General features: G+C 53.4%; 2 protein-coding genes across 3 annotated transcripts; one reads left to right on the top strand and one right to left on the bottom strand.

The window, feature by feature from the left end:
* The first annotated feature begins 4,224 nt into the window (after nt 1-4,224).
* ZDHHC12 (zDHHC palmitoyltransferase 12) lies at nt 4,225-7,212 on the top strand. 2 transcript variants are annotated; one of them, XM_084799365.1, is made up of 5 exons: nt 4,225-4,391; nt 5,698-5,834; nt 6,195-6,272; nt 6,454-6,620; nt 6,728-7,212. In XM_084799365.1, the coding sequence occupies exons 1-5, from the start codon at nt 4,292-4,294 to the stop codon at nt 6,927-6,929; spliced, it is 684 nt and encodes a 227-aa protein (XP_084655491.1). In that variant the 5' UTR covers nt 4,225-4,291; the 3' UTR covers nt 6,930-7,212. The 2 variants fall into 2 exon arrangements, with proteins under 2 accessions (XP_084655491.1, XP_084655490.1); XM_084799364.1 differs by having other exon boundaries at nt 4,228-4,391; nt 6,706-7,212.
* A 59-nt stretch (nt 7,213-7,271) lies between these two features.
* On the bottom strand, nt 7,272-21,757 carry PKN3 (protein kinase N3). The gene is made up of 22 exons (XM_084799338.1): nt 21,500-21,757; nt 19,649-19,880; nt 19,294-19,439; nt 18,034-18,145; nt 17,802-17,929; nt 17,500-17,683; nt 15,992-16,138; nt 15,804-15,913; nt 15,549-15,692; nt 14,128-14,203; nt 13,875-14,037; nt 13,663-13,762; nt 13,503-13,573; nt 11,623-11,686; nt 11,384-11,475; nt 10,733-10,909; nt 9,731-9,793; nt 9,513-9,589; nt 8,268-8,410; nt 8,073-8,180; nt 7,844-7,924; nt 7,272-7,746 (listed from the first exon to the last, which is right to left on the bottom strand). Exons 1-22 carry the CDS (start codon nt 21,524-21,526, stop codon nt 7,534-7,536), a joined length of 2,658 nt encoding a protein of 885 aa, XP_084655464.1. The 5' UTR covers nt 21,527-21,757; the 3' UTR covers nt 7,272-7,533.
* Nucleotides 21,758-27,576: the final 5,819 nt, after the last annotated feature.

Here is a 27,576-nt window from a genome sequence, read left to right as displayed (position 1 = left end):
GAGTGGTGTCTCTTTTCTTGCAGAGGAGATTGGGGGATGCTGGTCTGGGGTGCAGGGGGCCAGGAGCTCCCAGGAGGATCCTGGAGTGTGGAGAGTGTCTGCCATTCTGTCCACATCCCTGTGCCTAGACGCTGGGGTCGTGGTCATGGCTGGCCTCCAGACTGGCATGGGATGGCACAGCTTGCCAGGAAAGGCACATGGTAAACATCAACTCACCATGAAGCCAAGATAGGAAAGGTGCCACCCGCACTCCTGGGCACGGTGGACGTGGCTGAGAAGGTCTGATGGCTGCTAGGCAGCGTCATACAGCTCCCTGTAGAGGAAGAGGGAAGAGCCTGAACGTCCTCCACATGGGGCCACGGGGCTGAGCTCACTGGATAGGTGGAACCTGTCAGGGATAGCTTCTCGGCCAGAGGGCCATGCCAGGGGAACAGGGAGATGCAGGACTGAGGGGCATGAAGGGGTGGGTGGGAGGGCAGAGCTAAGCAGCTGCTAACAAAGCTGAAGTGACCAGGTCGGGCTTTGCCAGGCAGCCCTGCTTTCCCTCTGGGTCCTAGTGTGACTGGGCAGCCCTTGCTCTTACAGGTCCCTAAATTGACAGTGACCACGTCGTCAAGTGCTCTCCAGACCACCTCGGAGGACTGCTAGGACCTGGGAGCTGGCCTGCTTACAAAGGGCCTCTCTTCCCCGCCAGCAGAGCACACACCAGTCTCTTGCTGGGTGAATGTCCTCTATTGCGGGCAGCCCACAGGCATAGCCAGAAAGGGCATCTCATGTGGTGGTTTGCCCTTGAGCTCTGAGTGGGTCAGCCAGTGAGCACGAGTGGCTGTCAGGGCCCGCTGAAGCCTGCGTCTATGTGCGCACCTGTGCTGGGGTTTCCCTTGTGTGCTCGGCTTTCTCATCGCCATTGGAGCAATCCACAGGTGGGAACATGGCGAGGTGCCCTCTCACCTCAAGTGACCACAGCGAAGGTGGGAGCACAGGCTGCCCAGGCGCACCAGGTGCTCCTAGCCAAGGCGCCTGAGGCTACGGCACTCGGAGGGATTGTGAACAGCACATGGGGCGTGCTGAGGGTCAGCACACAGCACAGGGCACAGAACCCCCAGCATCCAGGGCTCTTTTTAGATTCCTCTTACTCTGTGTGAGTGTACACTACTTGTGTACAGCACTGATGATGGCCAGAAGAGGGCAGTAGCTCACAGCTATGTAGCCCGGGCTAAGAACCAAACTTCTCAGGAAGAGCAGTGAGCTTTAGCCATCTGACCACTAAAAACTTACTAATTGCGCCACACCTGTGGCTGGGCTGGCCATGAAGACCAACTACCTGAGTTCTAGTCCCAAGACCCACATAATGAGAGAAGAGGCCAGACTCCTGCAACCCCTGTACCCCAAAAAGCACAAATGCATACACTAATTTTGTTTTTGTTTTTATTGAGACAGAATTTCTCTGTGTAGCCATCCTGAAACTTGCTTCCTAGCCCAGGCTAGGCTGGCCTCAACTGCCCAGCTGTTTGTTTTGTTTTTTAAATTTTAAAAATCAACCAAGTGGTGGTGGCGCACATCTTTTATCCCAGCACCCAGGAGGCAGAGACAGGTGATTCTCTGTGAGTTTGAAGCCACTCTGGTCTATAGAATGAGTCTAAATCATCCAGGACTGTGTTAGAAACACTGTCTTGATAAACTAAATAAGTATAAATAAATAAATAAATAAATAAATAAAGCGCCCTACTGGATGGGGAGATGCCTTGGTAGTTAAGAGCACTTGTTGCCTTTTTTATTCTTCTTGGGTTTGGAGTTTGTTTGTTTGTTTTGAGTCAGGGTTGGCTGTCCTGGAACTTGCTATGTAGACTAGGCTGGCTTTGAACTCAGAGATCCACCTGCCTCTGCCTTTTCCCTCCTAAAACTAGGTCTCTCTGTGTTGCTCTGGCTGGTCTGAAACTATGTAGAGTAGGCTACCTATGCCTTTGAGTGCTGGGATTAAAGGCATGCACCACCATGTCTGGTTGTACTTGTGGCTCTTCCAGGGGACCACAGTTCAGTTTTCAGCACTCACATGGTGCTTAGAATCATCTGTAACTCCAGTTCCAGAGGACCTATATACCCTCTTAGGACCTCTGCAGACACCAGGCATGAACGTGGTGCGCAGACATACATTCAGGCAAAACAGTCACACACATAAAGTAATAATAATCAGGCTCTATGCCTGCTGATTGCTGTTCCTGGAACCCACATAGCAGGGGAGAGACAACAGCTTAGGTTATCTTCTCATTTTCATGGGTGAACCATGGCATCCTGTGCGCGCGCGCGCACACACACACACACACACACACACACACACACACACACAAATAGGGTTTGTGTGTGTGTTTGTTTGTTTTTGCCTTTTAAAAGATTTATTTATGTAGTGTTCTGCCTGCATGGACACCTGTACACCAGGACACCAGATCTCATACAGATGGTTGTGAGCTACCATGTGGTTGCTGGGAATTGAACTCAGGACCTCTGGAAGAGTAGACAGTGCTCTTAACCTCTGAGCCGTCATCTCTCCAGCCCTTAATTATTATTTTTTTTCTGGAGACACACCCTCACCATGCAGCCCTAGCTGGCTTGGAACTCATTATATAGACCAGGCTGGCCATCTGCCTGTTTGTGTGTCCCAAACGATGGGATTAAAGGTGTCCCAGTGCTGGGACTAAAGATGTGAGCAGCCCTCCCCCCCCCCATTTTTTTTGTAAAGATTTTTTATTATGTATACAGTGCTCTGCCTGCATGTACACCTGTAGGCCAGAGAGGGCATCAGATCACATAGATGGTTGTGAGCCACCAACTGGGTGCTGGGAATTGAACTCAGGACCTCTGGAAGAACAGGCAGCACTCTTAACCACTGAGCCATCTCTCCAGCCCCCAACCCTTCCTCCCCCTTTTTTTTAGACAAGCTGTCATGTCACACAGCTGTCTTTGAGTTCCCTTCCCCAATATGTAGTGGCCTTGAACTTTCCTGCCCCTACCTCCTGCATGTTGAGGTTGCAGGCATGGACCACCACACACTCTATACCAAGCTGAGGGACCTGAACCCAGGGTTTAGTGCTTGCTAGGCAAGCACTCAACTGATGGTGTTAATTCCCAGCTTCTATTTAGTAATCTCACAAAATGGCCTGATTAGTCCTATACACACCCCTCCCCACACACACATGATGAAAAGGACAGTCATTCCTTCCAGAACCACACTGGCCTTGGGAAGTCAGGTCCCCTGCAGAAAAGGGGATGTCCAGTTGACCAACACAAATTGCCAAGAGTAAGAATACTGGGTGTTGGGTTTCAGACTATATCAAAGTGGACCTTGGTCCCTACCTGCTGCAGGGCATGCCTGGCATAGCCTGCCCTCCACCCTAAGCTTTGTGGGCCAGCTTCAGGGACTTCCCTTCACTCTATAACCCAAACATTTCTGTCCCGCCTCCCTCTTTCTTCTCTCTCTCTCTTTCCCTCTCCTCCCTCTCTCCTCTTTCTCTGTTTCTTCCCCCAGCCCCCTGCAAGGCAGCCCAGGGCTGCTACCAATAAATAGTCTATAACTTCGTCTTGCAACTAGCTCCTTCGGACGTTTCAATCACTAGGGATGGGACTGAAGAAAGGGAGTAATTAGGTGGAAGGCAGCTGAACGGAGAAGGTCCTGGGAACAAGAGAAATTCAGTCTGGCTGGGCCGAAGTGGTAGCAGAGGAGACAGGTTCTTGCCTTAGAGGCAGGTACTATCACCAACCCCACTGAAGACGCAGAAGTTCAGTAACTTCTCTGGAAAGGCATAGAACGTACTATTTCTCTGACTCCAAGCCCCGGCTATGTGTATTCAGAATCCGCACCAGAACCCTCCTCTTCCCCATCATCCGTTTGCAATATCCGAAAACGAATAGGAGGCAAGTGTCGCAAATCATGCCCATCACCCCTTGGGAGCAAGCACCCTGTGGCCTCCAGGCATCAAAGACCGGCACGTACGCGCATGCGGGGGTGGGAGCTCCTCAGGCTTCCGCCTCCCGGGCTTTGCAAAAGTACCTGGCCCACGGCGGGGCGGAGTTAGGGAGTTACTGGCTGTGCGCGCGCGGGCCCCGCCCTCCGCCTCCTCCGGCACCTGTTGGCCTGAGGGGCCTCGGCTCCCACCCAATAGACAACCTCCCTGAGCCGCTCGGGCCCCGCCCCCGGAGCGGGTCCACCAATCCCCGCGTGGCCACCGCCCATCTGCTCCGCGGCCCCGCCTTCCGCGCGCTTCTTCCGGGTGGGCTGGGGCGGGGGGCCTAAGCCATGGCTCTCTGGGCGCTGCTCAGCCCAGGGGTGCTGGTGCGGACTGGGCACACCGTGCTGACCTGGGGAATCACGCTGGTACTCTTCCTGCACGACACCGGTGAGCCGGACACTGCACGACCCCAAGCCCACCCTATCTCTCGTGGCTCCCCTCATGCGTGGGTCTCCCCTGGTCCCCCTAATCCTCAGACACACCGAGCTTCACCCCCATCTCCTCAAGCGTCTTTCTGCTGTGTCTGCCCGGGGACCCTCCGCTCTCTGCTTGATTCCCAAATTGGTCCCTAATTAATCCCAGGACTTTGCTGTCAGCGACAGATGTCCATCCAAAGACCACCAGTGCCCATCAAATCCGAGGACCAGGAGAGGCCCCATCTCCCGTGACCCTGGGCTCTACCCATCCTTCCCAGAAATTGCCTTCTAACCCTGAATAAAATTAAGAAATCGCCCGGGTGGTGGTGGCGCATTCCTTTAATCCCAGCGAGGTAGGTGAGGCAGGTGGATCGCTATGAGTTCAAGGCCAGCCTGGTCTACAGAGTGATTCCAGGACAGCCAGGGCTACACACAGAGAAACCCCCGTCTCAAAAACAAAAACAAAAAAAAAACAAAACTAAAAATAAAAGAAAAATCGACTAGATTCAAGCGCTCTGATCAACTCCCCAAATCCTGAGACAATTAACTGCCCCCCAAAACCACCATGATAGTGGGGAGGAGGTCTCCCATCTTCTCTTGGTAGCATTTGCTCATCCATCTGCTTTCCCCATTATTTCCGCCAGCAGCCCCCTCCCCAGGGTTTCCCTGTGCGAAGCAACAGCCCCCAACAGTGAGGCCTCCTCCTCTGCTTTTGACCTTTGTCCCCAGGTTTTCACGCGGGAGTCAGCTGCCTTCAAAACCTCACCTGCTGTCTTTCTTTCTTTTCTTTTCTTTTCTTTCTTTCTTTCTTTTCTTTTATTTTTTTTTTTTTGAGACAGGGTTTCTTTGTGTAGCCCTGGCTGTCCTGGACTCACTTTGTAGACCACGCTGGCCTCGAGCTCACAGTGATCCACCTGCCTCTGCCTCCCAAGTGCTGGGATTAAAGGCGTGCACCACCACCGCCCTCTGCTGTCTTTCAACCAAGGGTCCTGGAGTTGTGTGCAGGCAGCTGTCTGCTGTCGCATGTTCCCTTCACTTCTCAGCGTCTCCCCCTTCTTCAGACTCTACACTGACCGCCATGGGCTGGTCACATGCTAGGACCCTCCTAGGCTGGGCTCCCTGGGCAGCCGCTGGGCCTCTTGGCCCCACCCCTGTGGGGGCTGACTCTCTCCCCTTCCACAGCCATCGGGTCTAGCCTGGCCACCCTCCTCCTCCTCCTCCCCTCCCTCCCTCCCTGCTTGCCCCCGACGGGCCTTCCTGTCCTCTGGCCTCTCCAGAGCTACGCCAATGGGAAGAGCAAGGAGAGCTGTTCCTGCCCCTCACCTTCCTGCTCCTGGTGCTGAGCTGCCTGCTGCTCTATCTGGCTGTGTCACTCATGGACCCCGGCTACGTGACTACCCAGCCCAAGCCTCAGGTAACCAGGGACCGACCGTGAGGTCCAGACCCTTCTTCCGGCCAAAGGGAAAATGAGACCTCAAAAATGTGTCACTGTGAAGCCCTGAGCAGCATACGTTGTGGGGGCACCTTGGGGCAGCCTCTTGCCCACCCTGTGGTTTTGCTCCTACAATGATGACGTCACCAAGGCCCGAGTGAGGACAGCTGCCTCCCAAAGGCCACCAAGCGTCCAGCGCTCTGCTCTGTGCGTAGTAGCTCCCTTCTGCATGGGAGAGGTCCCAAGTCTTGGATCGCCAGAACCAAGTGGTTCCTAAAAGAGATGCCCCAAGTGTCATCAGGGGACACCCCCTCCCCCTCCCACCTTCTATGTCATTTTCAGGAGGAGCCCAAGGAGGAACAGACGGCCATGGTTCATCAGGCCATCCCACTTAGGCGCTGCAGATACTGCTTGGTGCAGGTGAGCGACATTCACACACTCCTGTGGGAGGGGGTCCTGCCAAATTACGACTCCTTGCCTCGCCTCCCCTCAGGGGAGGCCTCCCAAATTTAGGACCAGTCTGTGGCCATTAGCCCTCTCCCCAAAGGAGGACCCAGGGTAGGTGCCAGCAGTGAGCCTGAACTCCCCGCTGTGCCCACAGCAGCCCCTGCGAGCCCGACACTGTCGCGACTGCCGCCGCTGTGTTCGCCGCTACGACCACCACTGTCCCTGGATGGAGAACTGTGTGGGTGAACGCAACCACCCGCTCTTTGTGGCCTACCTGGCACTGCAGCTGGTCGTTCTCCTGTGGGGCCTGCACCTGGCATGGTAGGTGCACTGGGGAGTGCAGACAGGAGCTCCGGGAGCAGAGGACTCCCTTTCCTTAGCTCTGGGTCTCCGTCCCTGTCCTTAGGTCCGGCCTCCAGTTCTACCAGCCCTGGGGGCTATGGCTCCGGTCTACCGGGCTCCTGTTCGCCACCTTCCTGCTTCTTTCCTTCTTCTCGTTGGTGGTTGGCCTGCTCCTGGCCTCCCACCTCTACCTGGTGGCCAGTAATACGACTACCTGGGAGTTCATTTCCTCACACCGCATTGTGTACCTCCGCCAGCGCACCGGCAACCCTTTTGACCGAGGTCTGACTAGAAACCTGGCCCACTTTTTCTGTGGTTGGCCCTCTGGGCCCTCGGAGAACCTCTGGGCTGAGGAACAGGAGGAAGGCAGCTGCCAGACTGTCTAGGGTCGCTCGAGAGAAGGCTGCCACTGTGCCTAAAAACCAGAGGCTGTGCTGGCTAGGGGTCCGCCGCCCAGTCAGCGTGGGCTCTGTATTCCTTCCTAGGGCTCCCAGCTCTCAGCAGAGCAGCAGACAGGACGCCCCCCACTCCCCAACCCCAGAAAGTCCTAGAATAAAAAGACATAAGTTGAGGAGGAGTGCTGGGCACAAAGAGAACCCAGACTCCACCACAACCCCTGGCCTGGCTACCTCAAGTGTACAGTTTTATTAATTTAATGCTCTATAAAGTCAAGTATTAAAAAGACAAAGCAAACTGTATTGCTGTGGGGTCTTCCCTGACCTGGGTACTCCCAGGAAATAGAAGAGTGATGGGGGGGGTGGTTAGAGACACAGCTCACCCGGTGACACCTCCATCAGCAGCCCCATGGCAACCGCCTGGAACCCCACCCACTCATTAAATACCTGACCCTGGGTGCATGGACAAGCAGTCTGGCAGAGGTGCTGGGAGACCCTCAGGACTCCAGGAACTGCTCAGACACAAAGTCAAAGTCCCGGAAGGCAGCCTGTTGGCGAGCTGTGAGGCGACTTTGGGAGACTGGCGGGGTCAGCGTCGGAGGCAGGCAGGTGAACTCTTCCTCAAAGTAGCGAAGGTCTGCAGAGCCACAGAGAGTAGGCACAAAGGGGGGCTGGACGGTGCGGGCAAGCAAGGCCTGCCAGTTGGTGGTCTGAGGACAAGAGTAGAGGGGTGTGAGAATGGGGGGGGACACAGCAGACCCCAGGGGTCACCCAGCCCTCCCACCTCACCAGGCAGTGGAGACTTACGCTGAAGAACGGCTGAACCTTAATCTCCTCTGCATCCCGCTCTCCTGCCCCTAGACGCTTCTCTGGGCACTTCTGGAGGAGCTGGCGGGAAGCCGGGCAGTGTGAGCTCAGGGCATGCCACTCCAGGTGCTGGCTGCCCCTACTTAAGCTGTGCCATAGGGCACCAAGGTGTTGGCAGATACACACAAGTCACAGACAGCCCAGCCAAGCCCCGGACCTTAGGACTCACCTTCTGAATGAGTTCAAGCCCTTGCACGGACAGAAAGCGAGGGTACGGGGCATCTGCATTAACGATGCAGTCAAACACCTCCTCCTCCGTGTCCCCCGGAAATGGGCACTGTGGAAATGGGGGTTCATCAGGCTATCCAGGCTCTCCCACCGTCCCCACCCCAGATACCCCGGAAGCCGCCCTCTCAGCACTTACCTCACCCACTAGCATCTCATAGAGCAGCACACCCAGCCCCCACCAATCCACAGCCCGCGTGTAAGCCTCCTGAGTCAAGACTTCGGGGGCCAGGAACTCTGGGGTGCCACAGAAGGTGCTCGTCCGGTCACCGAAGCCAATCCCTGCAGACCAACACCCACACCAACGCCTGCTTCACCGTGGCTCACTCACTACAGCCTCTGGTTAGGAGAACCAGTGCGGGGGAGGGGCCCGGAGCGCCGGCTCAGCGTTTAGAGAGGACCCTGGCTTGATTCCAGGCACCTGCACAGTGCCTTACAACTGTCTGTAACTTGAGTTCCAAAGGTATCTGAAGCCCTCTTACGGCCTCTACACTCATGCATCTGGTACACAGACATACACGCATGCAAAATACCCATGCACACAAATATTTTTTCTGGTTTTTTGGTGTGTTTGTTCTGTGGACAGGGTTTCTCTGTGTAGCCTTGGCTGTCCTAGACTCCCTTTGTAGACCAGGCTGACCTCGAACTCACAGATATCTGCCTGCCTCTGCCTCCCCCAGTGCTGGGGATTACAGGTGTGTGCCACCACATCCAGCTCACACACAAAAGTTTTATTTAGTTTTTTCTTTCTTTTTTTTTTTTTTTCCGAGACAGGGCCTCTGTGTTAGCCTTGGCTATCCTGGACTTGCTTTGTAGACCAGGCTGGCCTCGAACTCACAGTGATCCACCTACCTCTGCCTCCCAAGTGCTGAGATTAAAGTTGTGCACCACCACACCTGGCCCAAAATTGTTAAGTACAAAAAAATTTTACAAATCAAAGTCAGAGATGGAGGTGACTTAGTGGTAGAGCACCTACCCAGCATGTTTGAAACATGGGTTGAAAGCCAGCAATGCAAATACACACACACACACACACACACACACACTGGGGCCAGCCTTTATGATACCTGATGACAAGGTTTGCTGTGTCCCCTATACTCTGTAGGCCAAGGTCACTGTGGAGCCAGTGACTGGATGAGAAAACTCTCTGCTGAATTAATGTGCCAAAGTCATAAGAGGCAGAACAAATGCCCTCTATACTCCTAACCGTAGACTGTCTGACCAACTACAAATTAGGGAGAGCCAGCGTTACACTCTCAGCTGTTCTAAACACAGGTCAGGAACCAAGGCCAGGGTCAGGGACCCTGGACACCCTTGAGAGGGGAAGATTTCTGGCAGGCCTGGGCAAGGCAAAAGGATGTGATTCCAGGACAGGCGGCCCTACCTTCCTTGCATAGTCCAAAGTCCGCAATCTTCAGGAAACCCTGGGCGTCCAGCAGTAGGTTATCCAACTTGAGATCCCTGAAGGCAGGGTGGTGCAGATCAGAGGGGCTGAGAAGGGCTGAGGCCTGGGGCACAGCGGCAGCACGGGGTGTGGGGGTGGGTGGGGGTATAGGGGGTGTAGCGATCGTCCACCTCAGCATCCCCTGGGCAAAGACCTACCTGTAAATGATCCTCTTCTCGTGTAGGAACTGCAGCCCCAGGACCACACAGGCCAGGTAGAAGCTGAGGGGTGGTAGAGGGAGAATTCAGACCCGGCACTAGGAGGCACCAGAAGGTCCTGGCCAGATTCAGACATTGATAAGACTGGAGAAACTAAAGTCGCGCCTGGGCTGAAAGGATCTGAAGTATCCTAGTATTGCCATATATTAGTGACCTGCCCTTCCCAGGCTCAGCTATGGCAGAGCCTTGGGGTCTAGTGGAGTAGGCCTGCAATCCCAGCTGCTTGGAAGGCTGAGGCAGGAGGACAGCAGGTTTGAGGCCAGCCTGGTCTATATAGTGGAACCCTATTTCAAAGAAACAAACAGCCGGGCGGTGGTGGTGGCGCACGCCTTTAATCTCAGCACTTGGGAGGCAGAGACAGGCAGATCACTGTGAGTTTGAGGCCAGCCAGGTCTACAAAGTGAGTTCCAGAACAGCCAGGGCTACACAGAGAAACCCTGCCCAGAAAAACCATAAAACAAACAAACAAACAGAAAAGGAAACACACAGGACTGGGGCTGGAGCTCAGTGGTAGAGCACTTGCCTGGCATACACTAAGTCCTGGGTTCAATGCTCAGTACAGGCATCTTCCCAGCAGCCCGTCTGGGATAACCATCATGACTTTTACCCAGATCAGGATCTGGGAGGCTGGAGAGATGGCCCAGCATTTAAGAGGAAGTACAATTCTCTCCCCCAATACCCACCCCTTAGAGAGGGCTTCCTACATCAGGCAGTCCTCAACAGACTGGCACTCCAGCTCCGGGAGATCTGGTACCCTCCTCTGACCACTGAGTTCCTGCACGCATGCGCACACACACAGCCATGCGAGGCCACGCATACATACAATCAAATGAGGATCTGAGACTTGACTCAGGGTCACACACTAGGGACAGAGTTGATGTGCTGCAGCTGCCGTGCTGTCCCCTTGGTGAATTGCAAGTGTCAAGTCGCCAGGGAACCCACCAGGCCTGGGGCTCCGGAAAGACATCCTCGTTGATCTGCATCATGAGGTCTCCACCCGGCACAAACTCAGTAACAAAGCAGGCATGGCTGGAGGTCTGGAAACAGGCAAGCAGGGACAGCAGGAAGGGGTGCCCTGTGCGGCCCACAGCCTCCAGGATCCGCTTCTCACAGTACAGGCTGCAAGGGAGGGCGTGGGATGGAACCTCCGTGGGCTGTGCCTTGACACCCACACAGCACCTCTGGCTGGCTGGATACTCAAAGAGCTAAGGGGGCAAGTTGATGGTTCACACGGGGAAGACTTAAAACTGCAAAACTGCCAGGCGCGGTGGCGCACGCCTTTAATCCCAGCACTTGGGAGGCAGAGGTAGGTGGACTGCTGTGAGTTTGAAGCCAGCCTGGTCCACAGAGCGAGTCCAGGACAGCCAGAGCTACAGAGAAACCCTGTCCCAAAAAACTCAGAAAAAACAAAAAAACTGTAAAACTACACAGTCCTATTTATAGACGAGCAACCAGAAGTGCTAAAAAGTGAGAGGGTTTGCCTAGGGCCAAAGTGAAAACCAGACTCTGGCCCTTGGGATCTTGAGTTACCTTCTGGAACCCAGGCCTGCCACCCAAGGGTTCCAGGGTCAGACACTTGTCAGTGATGCCCACCTGTCCATCTCGTCCCGGGCCAGCACTTCCTGCTTCTTTAGTGCCTTGATAGCGTAGTATTTTCCTGTTCCTTTGTACTGGACCAGAAGGACCTGGGACCAGAAAGAGTTGGGCTCCGGGTGGGAGGGACAGAGAGCCTTCACCTCCCCACCCAGTACCCCGACACCTCAGCTTCTCCTAGCTAATGCGTTGAGGCTCACCCACCCACTAACGACCGTGCACCATCCTCAGCCCACTACCTTCCCAAAGTGTCCCCGGCCTAGCACAGCCAAGCATCGGAAGTCCTGAAGTCTGGGGGGTTTCCTGCAAGACAGAAAGGGCATAGGGGGCTGAGTAGGACCAAGGTCAGGCCTTCCTGTCCCGGCTAGGCTGTCCCCACAGCTGGAGTTTAAAAACTGCATTCAGCACAGAAGGAAGACAGTGAACAAGCCAGTTTGTATACATGAGGAACCAGGGGGTAAGGTGGCAACCAGTGTGCACAGTGAGTAAGTGGTGGTACATGCAGGCCAGCCTGGGCTGCACTGTAAGACGACGACATCATCATCATCATCATCATCATCATCATCATCATCATCATCACCATTATTAGTTTTTTTTCCAAGACAGGGTCTCTCTGTGTAGCCTTGGTTATCCTAGACTCACTTTGTAGTCCAGGCTGGCCTTGAACTCACAGAGATCTGCCTGCCTCTGCCACCCAAGTGCTGGGATTAAAGGCGTGCATTGCTGCCGCCACCATCACCAGGCAAGACCTTATTTTTTTTAAAAAGAGTAGGTCTCAAGCAGGTGAAATGGCTGAAGTTCCACGCCCAGAACCAACTTCGTAAAACCAGATGCAGGCCGGGCGTGGTGGTGCACACGTTTAATCCCAGCACTCCAGAGGCAGAGGCAGGTGATGTCTGTGAATTCAAGGCCAGCCTGGTCTACAAAGCAAGTTCCAGGACAGCCAAGGTTACACAGAGAAACCATGTCTCAAAAAATAAAAAGAAAAGAAAAAGAAAAAGAAAAAAAAGGAAGAAAAGGAGGAAGAAAGAAAGAGAGAAAAGCCAGATGCAATGGCTAGCCCACATCTGAAATCCCATCACTCTTTCTTTTTTTCTTTTTTTTTAAGTCTAGTGTTCTGCCTGCGTGTACACCTGCACGCCAGAAGAGGGCACCAGATCTCATTACAGATGTTAATAAGCCACCATGTGGGTGCTGAGAATTGAACTCAGGACCTTTGGAGGAACAGACAGTGCTCTTAACCTCCAGCTCCAGCCCCGCCGCCACTCTTAAGGAGAGATGGGAGGTGGAGAAGAGAGAGGCAGCTAAAGGTTCAAGTGTGTACGCAGCCAGCACAGTGGCAGAATAATGGCACCCTGCCTCAGAAACAAAGTGGAGGGCTGGAGAGGTGGCTGAGAGGTTAAGAGCACTGTCTGCTCTTCTGGAGGTCATGAGTTCAATTCCCAGCAACCACATGGTGGCTCACAACCATCTGTAATGTGATCTGGTGCCCTCTTCTGGCCTGCAGGTGTTACATGTAGACAGAATGCTGTATACATAAATAAATAAATAAATAAATCTTTAAAAAAAACAAAAACAAAGCGGACTAAAAGAACTGCCTTCCAAAAAGTTGTGCTTGGCTGGAAAGATAGCTCATAAGTTAAGGGCACTAGCTGTCCTTTCAGAGGACTCTAGTTCAATTCCTGGCACCCACATGGCAGCTCACAGCTGTCTGTAATTCAAGCTGTAGGGATCTGCACGCTCACACAGACATACATGCAGGGTAAACACCAATGAACATAGAATATAAAGAAATCACTAAAAAGTTGTGCGCTTCTACACAGGTCAGTGTGCATACACAGGCACATGCACGCACACACACACACACACACACACACACACACACACACACACACACACACCTTTAGAAAAAAAGTCTCGCCTGTGGTGGCGCACACCTTTAATCTCAGCACTCAGGAGGCAGAGGCAGGTGGATCACTGTGAGTTCCAGGCCAGCCTGGTCTACAAAATGAGTTCCAGAACAGCCAAGGCTGCACAGAGGAACTGCCTCGGGAAAAAAAAAAGAAAAAAAAAAAAAAAGAAAAAGAAAAGTCTCTATATGAGTGGAAGCCATGAGTACCTGGTGGGTAGGTCTGCCAAGGCGGGGGCCACTACTCCAGTTCTAGGGTCCATGTGGGGGCGCTTGGTGCACTGTGAGGACAGATGGGATCAGGATAGGGCAGAGTTGCTGCCGCTCTTTCCCTCCTGGTAGCCTCTGGGTCAGTCCCCATATCACTTACAGGAGTCCCTGGGGCTGGTTCTTGGAGCAGATAGAGGCGAGGGGGCTTGGGCGGAGGCTTCATGGCTTCTGGAGAGAGAGTCTTCACGGGCAGGAAGTTACTGTAAGAAGGAGACGCCTGAGCCCAGACACACAGGGGGCGCGAGGGCGGCCATGAGTAAAGGACAGAGAGGCTCAGAGGATGAGCCAGGCAGGCTGGGCCAGGTGGCTTACCTGGGGGAAGCAGAATAGGAGGTCCCACAGGTTGCAGTTGGGGGGCACCCCTTAGGGGGACTGACTGTGCTTGGTGAGCTGCAGGGGGGCAGCAGGCTCATGACGAGGCGCCCCCAGGCTGCCATGCTGAGGTTCATCTGGGAGGCCCTCAGGAAGTCCTGGCCTGGAGGAGGTGCATGGGGCTCAGTCTCACCACCCAGATGGTCAGCTCAACCCTCTCCTCACAGCCCTCCCACCCCGTCACCCTCCATACCTCTCCGCTTAGAGAAGACACGCCTCTGCCTCTGCAGCCGCGGCCTCTTTTCAATGACAGGCTCACAGAAAGTAACCTAAAGGGACATTAACAGAGCTGAAGACTGGCCATTTTCCACCCCACTGACTAGGGCCCAATCCCAAGCATGGAGGCATCCAAGTTAGCTGTAACTGTCGACGTGCCACACCCAGAATCATCCCAGAGAAACTGCCTAGATTGCATGGCTTGTGACCATGTCTAGGACAGGAACTGTCTTGATGGTTGATGTAGAAGGGTCCGGCACACTGTGGGCGGCACCAATCCCTAGGCAGGTGGTGCTGGGCTATATAAGAAGGCTAGCCACCCATGAGCGTGCATGTGAGGGAGGCCGAGAGCTAGCCAGCGAACAGGGTTCCTCCACAGCTTCTGCTATGAGTTCCTTCAAGATAGGCTGTAAAATAGGCAGTGGTGGCGCACGCCTTTAATCCCAGCCTTGGGAGAGAGACAGAGGCAGGCAGATCGCTGTGAGTTCGAGGCCAGCCTGGTCTACAGAGTGAGTCTAGGACAGTCAAGGCTACGCTACACAGAGAAACCCTGTCTCGGAAAAACAAACAAAAAATAAAAAGATAGCCGGGCGTGGTGGCGCATGCCTTTAATCGTAGCACTCGGGAGGCAGAGGCGGGCGGATCGCTGTGAGTTCGAGGCCAGCGGGGTCTACAAAGTGAGTCCAGGACAGCCAAGGCTACACAGAGAAACCCTGTCTCGAAAAAACAGAAAAAATAAAATAAAAAATAAAATAAAAAAAGATAGGCGGTAAGCTGGGTGTGGGGTGTAGGGTGTGATGGAGCAAACTTTTAATCCCAGTACTTGGGAGGCAGAAGCAGGTAGGATTTCTGTGAGCTTCAGGCCAGCCTGTTCTACTGAGCAAGTTCCAGGATAGCCAGAGAAGAGCTTATTCAATGAGGTATAATGAGGCAGGAACAAGTCAGTGTAGGGATATGAGCTTCCCCCTGGGGTTAGCCCCATTCCTCCATTCCCACACTGACATGAGGTGCCAGTGTTTACGATGTATGCACACATGTATGCAGGCATGCTTACCCATGTAGCCAGAGATTGGCGCCACACCAGGTGTCTGCCTTTCCACTTTTTTTTATGGGTTTTGTTTTGGTTTTTTTTGAGACAGGATCTCTCACTGAACCGAGAACACACTGGTTCAGCTAGACTGGCTGGCCAGCAAGCCTGGGAAATCCATCTGCCTCTGTATAGCCAGCGGTGACATTAGAAACACGCGCCACCGCACCTGGTCTTTACATGGCTGCTAGGGACTTGAACTCAGGTCCTCATGCTTGTACAATAAGCACACTTTACCCACTAAGCCATCTACCAAACACAAAGTGTCAGTTCTAAAGAACCCCTGTTAGAGGTCAGGGGTCAGTGGGAACCTGGGCAAAGAGCCGCCCCTGCGGCACCAGGCTGAGAGAAAGCTGGTGACAGGCATTGTCCAGGAAGTCCTCAAGCCTCAGGAAGGCCACGCCACACAACTGTCGCCAGTCCCGCCAGTGAACCCCGATCTCCAGCTCTCGGGCCTATGTGGGGAAGACCATGATGAGGGCCAGGTATTGGCATCAGCAGTCACTTGAGTGGCCTCCCCTCCCTGTGGCCAACAGCTAGCCCTGACCACACAAAGCCAGCCTTACTCGGTCCAAGGAGATGACAAAAGCCTGGTCCCAGGATTTCTCAGCCACCTGTCCCCATCCTGTTTGGCCCACAACACGGTTGTCAACCTTCAACACGGCCAGTACCTCACCTGTAGTGCCAAGGCTTAGATTCAGGACCTATCCAGAGCAGGGGCCCCCACCACCTTCTATGGCGGCTTCTTACTCACTGGCTGGTTCCCCTCCACCACGCTGCTGCCTGGACCTGGTTCGGAGCCAGCCTTCAGAAGGGCTTCCTGCCAAGACAGCCATGGGAGAACGCCCAGGCACAGCTACCAGCAGTTGGTCACAGCCCAAGAGGCGAACCTGTAGTGTCCCTGGTAGGGAGTCGTAAGGGCACTTTGTCAGCAGCCACAAGCAATGGCCCATAGGACCCCAGAGGGATACCACCTGCTTGCTCTAGGAGAATTAGAGTTAGGAGCAGCTGATCTAAACCATGTCAATGCCGGGCAGTGGTGGCGCACGCCTTTAATCCCAGCACTCGGGAGGCAGAGACAGGCGGATCGCTGTGAGTTCGAGGCCAGCCTGGTCTACAAAGTGAGTCCGGGACAGCCAAGGCTACACAGAGAGACCCTGTCTCGAAAACAAAAACCAAAAACAAACCATGTCCACACTAGGCCTTGGCAGGCACCCATTACGCTTAGCAGCCTGACCAGCTCTCCTTCCTGGGGGCCTGTGCAGGGGCAGATGCAAGAGTTCTGCAAGAAGAGGACTTCCCGCAGAGCTGTGTGGAGCCACAGGATGGGGTAAGCTGCTGCTGTGAGCTCAGGGCCTGGAGGGCAGCATGGCCTCACGCGCATAGGGGCAGGCAGAGGAGCCTGGGGCCATGAGCAGCAGGCTGGTCGCCAGCCCCATTCGTTCCCATCTGAACAGTGAGGGTGAGTCCCCAATGGGGACAAAACATATTTAATATGAGATCACTGAGAGTTTTGTCTCAAAGGGTAGAAGAAAAGCAGAGGAAGCATCTGGAACCCAGGAGCTCCCGAGGACAAATAATGGGTCTGGGGACACCTTTTGGGCAGGCAGGGCCTGGAGGCAATACTTGCAGATCTTAGAGAGATACCAAGGGTAGTGTCCAGGCACTCAGCTTAGAAAATGGAGGTTCAAGCCGGGCAGTGGTGGCGCACGCCTTTAATCCCAGCACTCAGGAGGCAGAGGCAGGTGGATTACTGTGAGTTTGAGGCCAGCCTGGTCCACAAAGTGAGTATAGACAGCCAAGGCTACACAGAGAAACCCTGTCTCGAAAAACCAAAAAATTAAAATTAAAATTAAAAAAAATCACATCCACCCTGGCCAAGCTCTGACTGTGTTTACCGCTGAGGTATCACAAGTCATCGCATTCACAAAGCAATCCTATGAGTCAGCGCTGTTAGCATTTCCAGCCTTTGTCTACTTATTGGCTCTCCGGGAAGCTCTGGCTGTCCTGGAACCCACTCTGTAGACCAGGCTGGAACTCACAGAGATCCACCTGCTTCTGACTCCCGAGATCTGGAGTGAAAGGTATGCGCCACCACAGACAGCCAGCGACTGTCATTTCTATGTTATAGATGAAGGAGAAGCTGAAAATCAGAGCCACGCAAGGTCATACAGTGGAACTGAACTCTTTCCCAAAGTGCTTCCGGGTCCTCTCCAAAAGGTCAGGGCCCCTCTGAAGCGAGAGGAAATCCCTGCCACCTACCTGTCAGGGCAATGGGTTTCACAAATGTCCCCAAGGGCTGAGGGTTCCCAAGCAGGGCCATCCGTAGCTCTCGGGTCACCCTGCTGCGCAGAGAGTGGGCGGGAGGCAGCTTCTCCAGGAGCATCTCCAGGGCCAGTCGAAGGAGATCCAGCTTCTGGGAAGATTCCTGGAGCTGGGCCTGGGCCTACAAAGGAGACACAGGCAGAGAAAGACATGAGGTGTTGGTTGAAGGGGTCAGGCCGTGCCTTGAGGTTACAAGCTGAGGCGTAGGAAGGGCAGCGAGCTGGGGGACACAGCCTGACCTCGGCCAGGGCCTTGCGGTCCTGTGTTCTCTGGCCACCGAGAAGCTTCACCACGTTCTTGGCACCTGCAGCCACAGCAGCCTCGATTCTCAGCCGGTGCTGCAGCTCCTGGGCTAGCAAGTCAGGGCCTGCAGGGAGGAGAAGAGCCCTTAGGCCTGGCCACAGGAGGTCTCAAACCCCACCCCACCCTACCATCCCCCACCCCCCACTCCCCAGCCTTGAGAGGCCTCACCTGGCTCTGGGGACCCGCTGGCCTCCAGGCTGCTTATCTTCATTCGGAGCAGGGCCACCTTCAGCTGGCTGTCCTTAAACATCTGCCCGGCAGCTGCCAGGAGCTTCCTTTCCTGCAGGGATGTGACACTCTCTCCATGAGATCAGGGCTATGGCAGACCACCATGGCCTGGAGCTGAGTCTCCCCTCTTATACTAAGGGTGGGAAGCCTCTTTTGTTGAACTAGGTCCTGGGTGGAGGGTGGGGGATGGGCGTGAGCAGAGCCTGACTCCCTGACAGTCTGACAAGCTGTGTATTAAAGTATCCTATCGGGCTGGAGAGATGGCTCAGAGGTTAAGAGCACTGACTGCTCTTCCAGAGGTCCTGAGTTCAATTCCTAGCAACCACATGGTGGCTCACAGTCATCTATGATGAGACCTGGTGCCCTCTTCTGGCTTGCAGGCAGAATACTGTATACATAATAAATAAGTCTTAAAAAAAAAAAAGCTGGGTGTGGTGGCGCACACCTTTAATCCCAGCACTCAGGAGGCAGAGGCAGGTGGATCACTGTGAGTTCAAGGCCAGCCTGGTCTACAAAGCAAGTCTGGGATAGCCAAGGGTACACAGAGAAAGCCTGTCTTGAAAGGAAAAAAATTAAATAAATACATAAATAAGGGCTGGAGAGATGGCTCAGTGGTTAAGAGCACTGCCTGCTCTTCCAAAGGTCCTGAGTTCAATTCCCTGCAACCACATGGTGGCTCACAACCATCTGTAATGTGATATGGCGCCCTCTTCTGGCTTGCAGGCGTACATGCAAGCAGAGCCCTGTATACATAATAATAAATAAATAAATTTTTTAAATACATAAATAAATAAAAGCATCCAGTGACAGCAGAACCTTGGGAGCTGGGACTGGCAGCTGGATGGGTATTCTGCAAGCCTCCGGTTGGACCTTTGGGACAGAGTGTGGACTGAAACCTTGAATCACCCACCCAACTGTACCTCTGCATTAGACCTGGGACTGGAGAGCATTTCCCTATTGGCACAGGGCCTGGCTTTGCACTCTTTTTTTTTTTTTTTTTTTTGGTTTTTCTAGTCAAGGTTTCTCTGTGTAGCCTTGGCTGTCCTGGACTCACTTTGTAGACCAGGCTGACCTCAAACTCACAGCAACCTGCCTGCCTCTGCCTCTCGAGTGCTGGGATTAAAGGCGTGCGCCACCACCGTCTGGCCCTGGCTTTGCACCTGATCCCCACCCGCCCCATCGCAGAGACCAGCCACTCACCTTGGGGGTGCCGCTGGCACACGTGTGCATCATGTTCTCGGCCCCCTGTTTTACCTTCAGCTCCACCTGCAGCTGCCTCTGTAAGGCCTCCAGGTGCCGAGCCCTTGACTGCTCTGTCCGAGGCTGGGGTCCTGAGGCCACTGGCTCTGCAACAGCGCCAAGGGGAACATGTGGTCCTACCCACCACAGCCCAGACCTGAAGAGGCTTCTCTCCTCCCTTCCTTCCTGGCCACGATGGGCAACATGGATAACACAGGGCAGCCCAGGTGGTCTTGCCCAGTGGTCAGAGCCAAGGCCCGGTGAGGGTCTTCATAAATCTACTGTTCCCTGGGGTCTGTTTGGACTCCTCACTCACCACCAGCTGAGGCCGGCAGCAGAACTTGGGCATGCAGCTGCCGTAGCTCGCCATGCAGCTGCTCCAGGCGGCGGTTGGAGGCCCTCAGCAGCTGCTGTACGTGGCCCAAGTGGCGTCGGTCCGTGGCCACTCGCAGCATCTTCTCCACGCCCTCCTTGATCTTCAGCTCCTTCCGGATAGCTCGGCGGATCCCCTCTTTCTCATCCTCGGGGATCCTCGGGCCAGTCCCAGGCTGCAAAGGGTAGAGACGTCTTAGCCCCCACCCCCACCCTAGGCAGGCAGGACTCCAGCGTGTTTGAGAACTCTGCAGCGTCTTCTAGCTCCTGTCTTCCTTTCAGAGAAGGGAGAGAGAGAAAACAGACCAGGTTCCCACGGTGCATCCTGGGTCCTTAGTTCGAGACCAAAGAGCTCTACCAACACACTGGATTCTCTGCCCTTCTTTTGTGGTCCTGGGGAAAGAACCGGGGCTTGGAGGGTACTAAATGGGAGCTCTGCCACAGGTCCACTTTACAGGAGCGAAGAACAAAGGCAGGTTAAGAGGCTTGCTCCCAGGCATCACAGAGGATTGGCCCCTGTGTGCTGAGAAACAGCGACCCCGATCTCTCCCAGCCAGCCACACTGCTTTCTCTAGGTCCAAGAGCCCAGTGGAACCTCGGAGGTAATACAAAGAATTCAGTCAAGGCCACACATGCAGGAGGCAGCCGGTGGCCCAAAACACCAACACTTGTTTCTTCTTCCTTTAGCCAGTGAGGCAGACAGGTGATGAAGCTGGCAAGAAGTCAAAGACCCTCACAGCTGTTCATCAGATCAGAGCACAGAGCACAACCTCTCTCTCAGAGGCTGACCTGCACACCCCCGCCCCCTTCCCAGTCCAAGGATCCTGGAAGCCACCCTATTTTTATCCTTCTTACCTCGCTGTGTTCCATCTCCTGAGCCCCATGAAAGAATGGCTACTCAGTTTAGGGCCCCCCACCCCCCACTCCAAGCCCCCAAGCCCAGACTTCAGCTAGGCTGGCTGGTCCTGCCTTAGCTGTCAGAGGGCAAGGGCGAGGCTCAGGAAATCCTTTGACCGCCCCAGGCAAGAAAGCCAGAGCCAAAGGCCTGAGCAAACAAAGCTCTCACAGAGCTGGGGGGACTGCTGGCCACCAGGGTCCTGAGTCACCTCGCTCCTGCTGCAGGGCGGAGGCTCACAGGAAATAGGAAAATGTGTACAAGCCAGACGGGCCAAGAGGGAACTCGGGAGGAAGGGGGCTGGGGGGGGCAGCTTTAAGAGCTGCCTGAGAGACTCAGGTGCACCTACCCACCGCACTTTACCCATACCCTCATGTCCTGACTTGACACCGGGATGCCATCTTCTCGCCTCCCTGAGGTAGAACATTGCCTCTCTCTCTCACCTAAAGTGACACATCTAACTGGAATCCTTCCACGTTGTGGACCCTTCGGTAGACCCCAGTTCCTTGCACATTGCTGAGCCAGATGCCTCGGGTGGCGAAAGTATCCTTGCCTGTGGGTGTGGTGTGTTTGTGACAACGCCCACTGTGCGCTCTTGGCTCCCCCTTCCCCCAACCCCGGACTCCTCCTGGAGGGCCGGCAAGCCAGCTCTGCGCTCCTAGCAAGTTTCCACCCGCCTGAAAGTCTCCAAAAGACCGAATTTTAAGGCACTCGAGCACTCCCTGATAGCACACTGCACGGTATCAGGCAGGCTGCTCGGCTGGATCTCCGTCATTTCGTGGACCCGGGTAACAAGAAAGTCTTAACCGAGGGCTCAGGCAGAGAGGCCGGAGTCGGGTAAAGATCCGAGCGCCCGGTGCCCTGAGCTGCAAACGCGGCAGCTGCGCGCGCTTGGTTCACCTGGCGCGCCGCCCCCTCCTGCTCCATGGCGCCTCGCCGGCCAGTGCTCTCCTCCACTACGGTTCCGGAAGCCCGGGCCTCAGTGCCAGACTTTCAAACTTGAAACTTCCCGGGAAGCGGCGCCGGACACGCGGGACGGGCGCCTCTTCCGGAGACCCGAGCTCCCGACGGGTGCTGGCGAGCAGCGCCCCCTCCCGGCCGCGCTGGAGCAGCGCCTCGGACCCAGCTCCCGCGTTCGGCTACGCGGATCCAGGGTCCCCTTACTGCGGGGGGCGCTCACGCTCTGGCCCACAACCGATCTTCCTACAGATGGGAAGAGGGAAAGAGTGCACGTCTGCTTCAGCTTCGCCCGCAGCTTGAGCGGGGAGCCTGGCCCAGGTGAGGAGTAAACCTTGATTCAAATTATGGCCAGGTACAAATAAGATTTGAACCAACTCAAGCTTGGTAGGAGATGCGTTTGCTGACTCAGCTGGAGACAAGGTTCTGACTTTAAAGATGTCCGAAGGGGCTGGGAGGTGAGTTCTGTAAAGTGTTGCAGGCTTAAGGATTCGATCAGTCTCCAGAATCCTTGTTTTTGTTTTAGGTTTTGTTGGTGGTGGTTTGTTTTGTTTTTCGTAGCCTTGGCTGTTTGGCTGTCCTGGACTCGCTTTGTAGACCAAGCTGGCCTCAAACTCACAGCGATCCACCTGCCTCTCCCTTCTGAGTGCTGGGATTAATGGCGTGCGCCACCACTGCACATTTATTATGTATACAGTATTCTGTCTGCATGTAACGACTGCATGCCTGAAGAGGATACCAGATCTCATGATAGATGGTTGTGAGCCATCATGTGGTTGCTGGGAATTGAACTTAGGACCTTTGAAAGAGCAGCCAGTGCTCTTAACCTCTGAGCCATCTCTCCAGCCCCCTTGTTGTTTTTTTTAAAAGGTCAGGAGAGAAAGTGAGACTTCTTATGTGGGGGAGGGCTTGAAGACCCTATGCGCTTGGTGGAGAGGGCCAAACAGAACCGTGGTTAGCTTTAGCATTGTCGCCAGCACACCACACCTATGCCATCAATCCCAGCACTTGGGAAGCAGGGGCAACTAGAGCCACACAGTGAGACCCTGTCTCAAAAACAAGACAAAAACCTGTTCCGGTGCAGGCCTTTAATCCCATCAGGCAGATTGAGTCCCAGGCCAGCCAGGGCCACACAAAAAGACCCTATCTTAAAACATGTAAGAAAAAAAAAATCCAAGCATGGTGGTGCAGACTAGTAAGGACTAGGCCTCTGGGCTCATTGCACAGCCTAGCGCATTTGCTCAGCTCCAAGCCTAGGCCACGAACTTTCCTGAGGATTTTTTTTTTTCCTTCAAGACAGAGTGTCTGGATCCAGATGTGGTAGCACATGCCTTTAATCCCAGCACTCGGGGAGACAGAGACAGGTGGACTAATGTGAGTTCAAGTCCAGCCTGGTCTACAAATTGAGTCCAGAACAAGAAGGCTACAGAAACACCCTATCTGAAAACAAAACAAAAGACAAGGTTTCTCTGTGTAGCCCTGGCTGCCCTGGCCTCACTTTGTAGACCAGGCTGGCCTCAAACTCAGAGACCTTCCTGCCTCTGCCTCCCTGAGTGCTGGGATTAAAGCTGTGCACCACCACGTCACATTTAGGAGTTCTTTACGTGCACGTATGACTGTTTTGTCTATACATACATGCCTGGTATCTTCGGGGATCAGAAGACCTCTGGTCTCCTAGAACTGACGACATGAGCCACCATGTAGGCGCTGGGCATCAAAGCCAAGTCCTTTGCAGGAGCAATATCCTTAATCCCTGACCCACCCATCTCAGCAGCCCCCACCTCCCCACCTGCAACCCAGGTTGGCCTCTGGGACTGGCCGACCCTGACTGCTTCCAGGTGCCTGGGCTGGGTCACAGGTGTGAGCCAAGGCCTTCTTTTTTTTTTTTTTTTTTTAACTTTAATTTTGTGCATTGGTGTGAGGGTGTCAGATCTTGGAGTTACAGACAGTTGTGAGCTGCCATGTGGGTGCTGGGAATCAAACCCGGGTCCTTTGGAAGAGCAGGCAGTGCTCTTAACCACTGAGCCATCTCTCCAGCCCAAGGCCTTCTTAATACACTGCCCTAAGTGGAAATGTCTCACCGCGCATGGCTTCCACTTTCACACACAAAAACAAAAAAACAAAAAACACAAACCAGACTAGTGCGGTCTTTTCCTTTGAATTGCCCACTGTTACAGTTCACCGGGTAATGTGTTTCAAAGGGGGCCTAGTGGCACACGTCTGTAGCTCAAGCACTCAGATGGTTGTGGTGTTCTCCTTGTCCTCTGCCACCCCCAGTCTTTGGCTATCCTAGACTCACTCTGTAGACCAGGCTGCCTCTGCCTCAATGGGATTAAAAGTGTGCGCCATCACCACCCAGCTGCCCTGTCTTCCTAAAAACAATTTTATTTTTATTATGCATTGGTATTTTGTCTGCATGTGCCTGTGAGCATCAGATCCCCTGGAACTGGAGTCGCAGACAGGTGTGAGCTGCTATGTGGGTGCTGGGAATCAAACCCGGGTCCTTTGGAAGAGCAGCCAGTGCTCTTAACCACTGAGCCATCTCTCCAGCCGCAACACTGTCCAGTCTATCGGGCGGATCTCTTGCATGAGCAAGAGGTCTCACACACACACACACCCAACCCCAGAAAGACAACCTGTCTTAATATGGCGTGCTGCTGGCTCTCCTAGAAACTAAGTAATTTGACTCAGAACTCTCCTTTGGACCAGTGGCTGTGTGTAAAGGGACTTTGCTTTCAGGAATGAAGCTCCTGGGATCCAGATGGTGTAGAAAACCAACTCCCAGAAGCAGTTCTTTGACCCTTACACACACATTCACTTTAAGAAAGATAATGGTGGTTGGGCGTGGTGGCACACGCCTTTTATCCCAGCACTTGGGAGGCAGAGGCAGGAGGGTCTCTGTGATTTTGAGGCCAGCCTGGTCTACAGAGTAAGTCCAGAACAGTCAGAGATACACAGAGAAGCACTGTCTCAAAAAAAAAAAAAAAAAAAAAAACCCCACACACAAAAAGCCAGGCAGTGGTGGCACACGCCTGTAATCTCAGCACTCTGTAGGCAAAGGCAGGTGAATCACTGTGAGTTCAGGATAGCCAAGGGTACACAAAGAAACCTTGTGTAAAAACAAACAAAACCAAAAAAGATAACCGGGTATAATACACAAGCCTTTAACACAGCACTGTGGAGGCAGAGGCAGGTGGATCACTGAGTTGGAGGTTGCCTGGTTATAGAGTTCCAAAACTGCCAGGGATACAGGGAAACCTTATCACAATTTTTATTTGTGTGTCACCCTGGCTGTTCTGGACTTACTTTGTAGAGCAGGCTGACTTCGAATTCACAGCCATCTATCTGCCCCTGTCTCCCCGGTGCTGGGATTAAAGGCATGCACCACCACTCCTGGCCAATTTTCTTTTTTTAAAGAATGTATGATTGCCGGTTGTGTTGGCACATGCCTTTAAATGCAGCACTCAGGAAAATCTGTGGTTTTGAGGCCAGACTGGTCTACAGAGTGAGTCCAGGACACCCAAGGCTACACAGAGAAACCCTGTCTCAAAAAACAAAAAAAAAAAAAAAAAAAAAAAGGAAAAACGGCTCAGAGGTCAAGACCACAGGGCTGCTCTTCCAAAGGTCCTGAGTTCAATTCTTAACAACCATATGGTGGCTCACAACCATCTATGAGGTCTGGTGCCCTCTTCTGGTGTGCAGGCAGAACACTGCATATATAATTAATCTTTTCGGTTTTTTGTTTTGTTTTTGAGACAGGGCCTCTCTGTGTAGCCTTGGCTGTCCTGGTCTCGCTTTGTAGAACAGGCTGGCCTCAAACTCAGTGACCCACCAGCCTCTGCCTCCCCTAACCCTGAGTGCTGGGATTAAAGGCATGTGCCACGCCTGGCCTTTTGTTTTTAGACAGGGCTTTACTGTGTTTGCTTGGCTGTCTTGGATTCCCTTTGTAGACCAAGCTGGGCTCAAACTCACAGCAATACAGTTGCCTCCACCCCCCAATTGCACCCCGATGTACACCGCCCCCCCTTTTTAAATATATGATTTGGGGATGGTGGAACAAGGCTAGCCTGGTACACAAAGTGAGTCCATGTCAGGGGGCCCTTATGAGAGAGAGAGAGAGAGACAGAGACAGAGACACAGAGAAACAAATTAACTTTCTTTAAAGCATTTTTAAAATGTTTTTAATTTTGCTATGGATGGATGTTTTGCCTTCACCATCTGCCAACCATGTGCAAGCAAGGCCAGAAGAGTGACATTTGATGCTTCAGAATTGGAGTCATTGGTTTTTGGTCGGTCTGTGGGTGCTGGGAACTAAACCCAGGTCCTCTGCAGGAGTCAAGTGCTCTTAACCTAGGGAGACCTCCAACATCCCCTAAAAACTAAACCTTATGCACGGTCCCGGCACTCACCACGCTGGTGAGTTCAGATCAGCCTTTGAGGCAGGACTTCTCTGTGGATCCAGTCTAGGCCCTAAAGGGAGTGTCACTGCTGAATAAACTGTCATCGCTGAACCTCGCTCACTCAGGACAGAACACACCTATCTTCAGGAAGCTCTATGTCAGCACAGGCTTGGCAAATGAGCCCCAGGTCTAATTCATACAAGGAAAGCACTCTATACACTCCCAGGATCTCACCCTTAGAACTGAGACCAGGCATGCCTGTATAGAATGCTAGGATTAAAGGTATGCAGCACCCTGTTCATATTCACTTAAGTGTTTTAAACCAATGATTAAGAAACCTCAACTGAGCCAGGCAGTTCGCTTTGAGTTTGAGGCTGGCCTGGCCTAAAAAGTGAGTCCAAGACAGAGCCTGTCTCAAAACAAAAATAAAAAGAAACCTCAACTGTGGGGTGACTTAATGACATTCCCGGAAGATTTAAAAACCCATCCTGGTGTGGTAAAGCACACCTTTAATCCCCACTACTCAGGAGCAGAGGCAGATCTTTTGAGGCCAGTCTGGTCTACAAGAGTCCAGGGCTACACAGAGAATCCCTGCCAACACCCCAACACCCCAAAAACAGGTGATGCTGGCCCATACCTTTAATCCCATCACTTGGGAAGCAGAGACAGGCAGATCTGAGTTTGAGGCCAGCCTGCTCCAAGCTAGCCAAGGCTATAGAGGATCAAAAAAACAAAACCACCCCAGGCTAAGGCCTCAGTGCTAACCAACCAGCGTGGCCCATTCTGCCAGTTCTCTCATGCCTCATACACCCCCTAAGTAGGCCAACCCAGAAACCCTCACAGCTAGCCCAGGAAGTTGTATTCCTTAATCTTCCTTCCAGCCCTCAAGATTCCTGTGATAGTTACAGTATTTGGGACCAAATATTTTACCTTCTAACTTGATACCAGCCCCCAGAAAACCATTAAGGAACAATAACTAGACGTTGTAACTGATGGCTTGAGTCCCACTTGGAAGGCAGACTGACTTAAATAAAAAGCGTTTCAATAGAACACTGGCTGCCCTTCCGGGAACAAGGCTAGCCCCAGGGAACCCCAGCTCCCTCTTCTGGTCTCCCAGGGAGCTACACCTGGGGCAGACAAACATGCAGGCAAAATACAATTAAATAAGACTTTTTTTTTGTAGACCAGGCTGGCCTCGAACTCAAGAAATACGCCTGCCTCTGCCTCCTGAGTGCTGGGATTAAAGGTGTGCGCCACCAACAAAGCCCTCTCAATGTGGAATCCTAAAATCACAGCTCTGGGGAAACTCAGACGAGGACATGCATAAACTCAAGGGCTGCCTTACCCATAGAGCATATAGACAACTCAGTGATACTTCGAGCAAATTAAGGGGGAGGGCACACAGAGCTTAGTGGAAAGCTGCTATTTTTAAACCGCACACCCAACACAGATTCCTGGTCAGCATTCTCCCTTCATCACTAAGACTGTGCACTGTCACACCAGTGTGTATGAATCTGGCACATAGCTCAGCCTTCTGCATACCTGCATCTGGGCCATAATTATAACCAAGCGAGCACCTCAGCCATTAATACATATTTTCTCTTAACAAAACAAGGAGAA

Source organism: Acomys minous, assembly GCF_964271855.1.
Source record: "Acomys minous genome assembly, chromosome: 10".
NCBI classification, from domain to species: Eukaryota; Metazoa; Chordata; class Mammalia; order Rodentia; family Muridae; genus Acomys; species Acomys minous.
Note: the sequence above shows the minus strand (reverse complement) of the source record. Positions and strands in the feature narration are given on the sequence as shown.